Genomic DNA, 6,816 nt, shown 5'->3' with positions numbered 1-6,816 from the left:
GGATGAGATCAACCTTTACACAACACTCATATCTATTAAAAGTTACTCTATATGTGCAATTCATGCTTCATGTTAGGATAGATCCGTTAGATTAGATGGAAAACATAAGGTAGTTCTTTGTCGATCCACGGATTGATAAACCTTGGGGGAGTACTTTAAGGGAAAAACTACCACGATTCGTGCGCTTACGGTACATAAATTGGGGTGCTAAGGAGCGTCAAAAGCAAGGCGGAGACGTTTTTCTTACTCAAGCCCGACAAATCTTCACGCGATGGTACTTACCCTTGCCAAAAGCAACTAGAAAGCGGGAGACGTTTTTCTAAAACATTCAAACACACAACACCCGTTCTGCACCTCACTCTCTTCATCATCATCATCCGCGAAAACCTTCCGAGGTTGACAATGCAATTGGAAAGAAGGCATCAACAGACACTCCACCTCCGAACGTCCTCGCAACCCACAGGAACTTGGACAACGATACAATCCCATTCGGGGTGAAATGGTGTAGCTTTACGTTGAATGGCTCCAGTAGTTTCGGAACTACTGGATCCATCGGAATACGGAGCCCAACGGTAAAGAAATCCTTAAACACCGCAACCTCTCCAGACTTGGGCACAGGGAAAACCTCCAGGCCAGGAGGGCGGCACACACCTTCGGGAAAATATCCTTTTGAAACATAGAAATCTATTGTACTCTGAGAGACAACAGATGGCTCGAAGAGCAAGGTCTTACGCTTCTCAGGAGCCATCAGGTCAGAAACACTGGCTGAAACCCCCGACAGACTACCACTGGCCTGCTCCTGTTGGGCCGGCGGACGCGAAGCCCCGGATCCTTCGGGATGATCAGCAGGATCAGAGTCTGCGCGGAGAACCCCCCCTCTTAATGAATGCCATATCTACAGAAAAACGAAAAAAAGGCAAATTAGACAAAAGGGTTATATCTAACCTTCGAATAACCTCGCTGTTTGCCTAGTGCGAGCCATGAATCGCCAAGCTACTTACACCGAGAAAAACAAACAGGTCGATCCCGCACGAAACAGAACCTTCGGAAGAAGCGCTTTACGGCAAAAGGCTTCGAAGGTAAGCAAAGCTCAAGAGGGCACAAGTTTTACCCCCCTCCCCTCCGCTTATATAGGCAGGAGAAAGCCACAGTAACTATGGTAAAATCGAGGAGTCGGCCGCCCAAGCGGCGCAATCGGCACCTGACACGTACACACCCAAAACAGACAGTAGCAGCCGACGGTTCGGGAGACGTTTTCCTCGGGAGCTTCCCGAAGGATACGCACAATCTTCTTCAACAACGTTTGTTCGGACTGTCGGCTTCGGACCTCGCCCTCGAGGGGCTACTGTTGGGGATTGGACCTTCGGGAGTTCATCCTGAGGTTGATATGTCCCTCGGGAACGTCTTCTAACCCGTCTGCAGGGCCCCGGCGATCAGGAAACAAGCATGCCCGCTGTGCAACCCTCGCCCGTGAGGGCGCTTGGGGCCAGAAGATCTACCTTCGGGTCGCCGAAGGGGACGGTCGAATCGCCCTGGAGCTCAAGCCTGGAATTCGGGCCCCGAAAGAAGCCGGAGAGCTCACCTTCGGTACGCCGAAGGAGGTGGCATGTCGTCCAGAAGCACGGGCCCGATGGACCGGACCTGCTAAGAGCCAGGGGGCTCACCTTCGGGAGCGAGGGTGACGACTGATCACTCGGAGACAAAGCCTTACCTGCGCAAGACCATGAAGCCCGAAGGTTATCAAGCACCAAATACGAGTCGGGCGAAGGACTACGGGATCTTCATGGGGGACAGGCGTGTTTGTAAAACGTGAATGCGTGAGAATGTCGGCTTTGTATACCTCTTACCTTGTAATTTTACCCAGCAACCGACTATAGGTGAGCTGTACATAAGCTGGGGAAGGGCAATTTAGAAATAACTAGCCAAGGGCTAGGGGTATAAATAGTCCCTCCTCTCCACTGTGTAAAAGGTTGAATTTTCTAGTTATTTGCTAGAGAATTAAGCACCTACTTTTGTTGTCATTCTCTTTCTGTTCATCTCCCTGTTTGGGCATCTAAGAAGCAAAGATCCCAACAATTATTATTATCTTGTATCGATGGCATGAGGCCAACAGGCATATTTTCCAAGACAAGGTTATGCAGAGGCAACACCAAGGTCACAGTTCAACTCAACTTAGGGTGTGTTTAGTTCATTTTGCAAAAATGTGTAAAGATGTAAAAAGGGCATTTGAAGTACTAAATGAAGTCTATTTGCAAAACTTTTTGCATAGATGGGTTGTAAATCGCGAGACGAATCTAATAATACTAATTAATTCATGTTTAATCAATAATTAGCGGATGGTTACTGTAGCATCACTGTTACAAATCATGGATTAAGTAGGCTCATTAGAATCGTCTCGCGATTTACAGCCCATCCATGTAAAAAGTTTTGTAAATAGACTTCATTTAGTACTTCAAATTAGCAAGATTCCGTTTCACTTTAATGGTTTACGGTTTTTTTGCGTTTACATGTAAACATCTAAACAGGGCCTTATCAAGCTCGCAGCAAGACCCTAGAACGCATGAATTTATCAATCATACTGGAACCAACTCTCGGTGCAAAGACATGATGATTCAGACAGGTTCGTCAAGCAAAGGATTTCCTGCTTGAGCAATGGCTAGATGTTACAACACAGACACAATAGTCAGCAGGCTTATAAACTAAAAGCCTAAGCCTGCCGCACCCGCGTCTCAAACATCAACAGACTAATTAAGAAGAAGGAATAAATCTGTACACAAAGGAGCCGTCTTGATGCTCTATCTTCCGGATGACAGCAAAGAATTATTCTCTGGTCCCTGAGTGAGCAGCAACTGCGTCGCGGACACAGGCAATGGGAACCAGGGACCTCCTGGCGCCGCAGCCTCCTTGGCAATGGCTTCTGCAAGTGGGACAAGGACCGGCTTCTCGTAGGTGAATTGCAGGTCCTTGTTTGCAGCCAAGGCCATGAGCTCCGACTCCTCCAGCCCCCGTGCAGGGCCGAGGCTGCACCTTTCAGGCCCGTGCTTCGCGAGGGCGTCCTTGAACTTCTTGATCTGAAAACGTGAACGCAACAAACAATATGTATTAGCAAAAGGGGAATTGCAGTTTCTGATGACTTGAAAGCTGCTAGTTAAGGGAGGCTTACAGTTGCGTTCGTGCAGCTGAAGCTGCTGACCCGTCCCTCAGCTCCCCTGTAGAACCTGAAGAAGGGGAGGACATGGACATGGAGGCTGTAGCACATGGACTTGTGCGTCTCGTAGTTCACCTGCAGGAACATGACATCTGGGTTCCTCTCGGCAAACTGGGCAATCTGCGCGGCGGAATTGAGCAATCATATCTTCATCAGCACACAACAAAATGCATGCAGTATTTATCTAGGAAGTTGTTGGGATGAGAGCAGAGCAAGCAGTTTTCCGCGCGGCGTGTTGGGCGTACCTTGGGATGGAGGGCGCGGCAGCCGCCGCAACCAGGGGAGAAGAAGTCGACGACGACGAGCTTGTCGCCGGCGTTGAGCAGGGAGTCGGCGAGGTCCTGCGCGGACTCGATCTCCCTCATGTTGGGCTGCAGACCCTTGTGCCACCACCGCATGGCCTTGGGAAACGACAGGTTCATCTGTCGTCCAGACGAAAAGAAAGAGCCGAAATTTCAGTATAAGATGAATGCAGCAGCCCATCATTTATATTTATATCATCAGGCAGGAAAGAAAAGGAAAATCTGAGTCCGCTCCGAAAAGGGGGTAATTTGTGCGCGCCAGATTCCAGCACTGGTAGTGGTAGGAAACTGAATCTAATAAAGGAATCTCTTCGTTGAACGTTTCAACTGAAACAAGAACAGGTTTTTTATTTTACTATAGAGACTAGTAGGAAAGAAAAAGAAGGCAAAATGAAATAACAAGAGGAACACCAAGAATCAAACTGGAGAGGGCAAGAAGAGGAGGAATTCGAGTGACGAACGAACCTGTCCCGGCGCCGCTTCGAGGGTCCGAGGCAGGGGCCTGGCCTTCCTGTCCGTCATGGCCATCCTGCCGGCGGAGAAGGAGCTCTTGGTGCTGTAGCCACCAATCAGCACGGACTCCGCGAGCGCCGCCACGGCGCCCCTGACCCGGGCGGCCACGCCCACGCCCACGTCCCCGGCGCACGGCGACGCGACGACGCCGTTGCACAGCGCCTCGGCCATGTATGTCCTCCTAATCGTCGTACCGGATCGAACCCTTGCGCAGCGAGGGAGCTGAAGGGAAGAGGGAGCACGCGGAGGCCTGGCGGATGGGATGCGAGACGGAGGAAGGCAATGGCGGGATGGAGCTGGAGGGGATGGGAGATGCGGCGAGGAAAAGCAGCCGGGGTGGGAAAGAGTCAAAGAGAGGGGCACGCTTTTTACCCCCCACCCACCCGGGCGGCAACGGCTTTGGCGTGAGGTAATTCCAGGCAGCTCACGGGGGCTGTTGGATTCGCTGGACGGACGGGCGGATGGCGGCAGCGGGAGATGTGGATCGCTTTTCTTATTATTTACCGCCGCGCGGCGGGTAAAATAGTAAAAGGAAAGTGGATATAGTTGGTTGTGGAGTGGATAAAGAATGAGGCACGCCACGTCTGGGTGTGCGGGACGGGTACGGGGCTCGGGGGGCGCGTGCCAAATGTGGCTCTGTCTGTCTGTTCATGTTCAAAGAGGGGGCCCACTACAGCGAAAAGTGAGTGGAACGGATGACCCACCGATTTCTCCTTTTCCTTATTATTTTCTGGGGCAAATAAACATGCAGTGATTTGTATCGCGTGATTTGTTTGTCGAAAGAGTACCAGACACGAGAATCTGTTCGCTGATTTGTTGGGAGAGAAAAATACTGCTAGTTGGTACTGGTTTGATATGAGAGAAAAATATTGTTGGCTGGATGCAGCGAGCAGAGTGATTACAGCATCCCAAATCTCTGATGATTCTCCTGATAAAAAAACAATTTTGCTGTCAGCCGACGGCACCGTTGACTGCCTCCCGCTCCGATTCTCCTGTGCGGTGCAGCAAAAATTAGGCAGGCAGCGCACGGTTGCACTTGGACGTGCCCACAAAACTCACGCGCTGGGTAGTACAGCCTTTTGCACGTTTACTTTGTTTAGGTAGCATCGGGTACGTACAGACATCTGTTAAACGCCGCATGCTGCCTGCCGCGGTTAAGTTAAAGTTAGTTGACACCGCTCCTCCTCCAAGTTTAGTATGTAAAAACCGTGATTGTTTTGGCGTGCAGTCTTTTTTGATGTGCATGGTGACGCCTCAGTGTTTTCAGATTTCTTTTCTTTTTTAATTCATTTCGAGTAAGTAATGCCTTCATGAGATATAGCAACACCCGATATCATCAGATACCGTGCGGGCAAGTGCAAGTGCAAACTGCAAAGGCCGCCGGGGAAGAAATGGAAACAGGCAAGGACGCACGGCACGGCAACGGCAACGGCAAAGGCAGGAAATGCAGCAGATCTGCCTGTTATTTCTGGTAGTACCAACTACACGTATTTGTATAGCCCCTGTTCTCTCTGTGCTGGTGCTAGAGGCTGTTGCTGGAGTGGTATGAGAGAAAGGTTGGTTGGCGGCTGAAGACTGCTATTGGAGTGGTGTGTGAAAAAAATACTGTTGCTGATGCTGGAGCATAAAATGGATAGAGAATTTTTTTCAAAGGAAATGGCGCGAGCGAGGCCAGGGCAGCTGCCGCGGTGCGTCGTCGCATCGCATCGTCCGTCTGCCGGCGGTGGGCCTACCTTGCCTTGCCTCCAGTCTTTCCTCTCTCATCGTCAGCACCAGATTGGTTGCAGGCACCAGAACAGAACCAACCTGTGGGCGGCGGCGCGGCGCCAACCCACAGCCCTGTCTGGATTGGATGCAGCGTCGCGAACCGACGCACACAACACACAGAGGATCCTGGAGTTGGAGATAAGGTCTGACTCGGACGCCAGTCAGCCACTGTGCCACATCTCTATCACGTCATGTCTTCAACCCAACCGGCGGCCCGGCATGATCCATGCATTCTGATGCCACCACTGCTACATGGCCATGTTTGAATCCATGAATATTTTGCACTGGCGTTCTGTAAAGCATCCTAGAGGACGCCGATAGGAAAAAACGGCCTGCAGCGGCGTCCCCTAAAATGTCCCCTAGCGCCCAGGACGTGGGGGGATCCCCGATTGTTGAGGAAGTCCGTTACACCCACGTCGGCCCTACCGAGGCTCCGCTCGTGCCGCACCCCAACCGCTCCGCCCCGCCATGGCCGCCGTAGACCGGTCTCCGCGCCGCCGGGCGCCGCCGCCGCCACAAGGGAGGGAGGAGGGAGCGGCCCAGCTCACCGCGGCCGCCGCGCGCCAGGCCCTGCTTGCCGCGAAGGGAAGAGACGGAGGACCCGGCCCCGCGCCCTGCTCCTCCTCCTCCCCGCCATGGCTGCCGCAGATCCGGCCCTGCGCCCCACTCCTCCTCCTCCTCCCTCCCCCCTGGATCTTCCACGCCGGCGCCTGGATCCGGTCCGGCCGCCGCCGTCGGGTGGGAGCAGGATGCGGAGAGGATAGAGAGAAGGGGGGTGAGGCGGTGGAGGGAGGGAGGCCAGGAGAGGGAGAGCATGGGGAGGGCGACACGCGGCCATGGCCTCCTCGCGAGGGAGCTTCTCCGCCGCCGGGGACGGGGCCCCTGCTTCTCCGCCGCCATGGAGGTCGGGGAGGCCCTGCTTCTCGTGCCTCCGCTCGGCTGCGCCGCCGCCATGGAGGCCCACCAGGGAGGAGGGAGGCGGCCCTGCTTCGCCCACCGCGGCCGGTGCGCGCGCGAGCGGGAGCT

General features: G+C 53.3%; 1 protein-coding gene across 1 annotated transcript; it reads right to left on the bottom strand.

Moving 5' to 3' along the window:
* Positions 1-2,546: 2,546 nt before the first annotated feature.
* On the bottom strand, positions 2,547-4,355 carry LOC120694883 (thioredoxin-like 1-1, chloroplastic). Its single transcript, XM_039978198.1, has 4 exons — positions 3,976-4,355; positions 3,454-3,630; positions 3,164-3,328; positions 2,547-3,071 (listed from the first exon to the last, which is right to left on the bottom strand). The coding sequence occupies exons 1-4, from the start codon at positions 4,192-4,194 to the stop codon at positions 2,796-2,798; spliced, it is 837 nt and encodes a 278-aa protein (XP_039834132.1). The 5' UTR covers positions 4,195-4,355; the 3' UTR covers positions 2,547-2,795.
* Positions 4,356-6,816: the final 2,461 nt, after the last annotated feature.

Source organism: Panicum virgatum, chromosome 2K (assembly GCF_016808335.1).
Source record: "Panicum virgatum strain AP13 chromosome 2K, P.virgatum_v5, whole genome shotgun sequence".
NCBI classification, from domain to species: Eukaryota; Viridiplantae; Streptophyta; class Magnoliopsida; order Poales; family Poaceae; genus Panicum; species Panicum virgatum.
Note: the sequence above shows the minus strand (reverse complement) of the source record. Positions and strands in the feature narration are given on the sequence as shown.

Bases quoted from the DNA above. Each gene is read 5' to 3' on its own strand.
- LOC120694883 (XM_039978198.1), bottom strand. From the start codon at position 4,194: ATGGCCGAGGCGCTGTGCAACGGCGTCGTCGCGTCGCCGTGCGCCGGG. The intron at 3,631-3,975 runs GTTCGTTCGTCA...TCTGGACGACAG, and splicing joins TCGAAGCGGCGCCGGGACAG to ATGAACCTGTCGTTTCCCAA. The intron at 3,329-3,453 runs GTACGCCCAACA...TCCGCCGCGCAG, and splicing joins GCCGCGCCCTCCATCCCAAG to ATTGCCCAGTTTGCCGAGAG.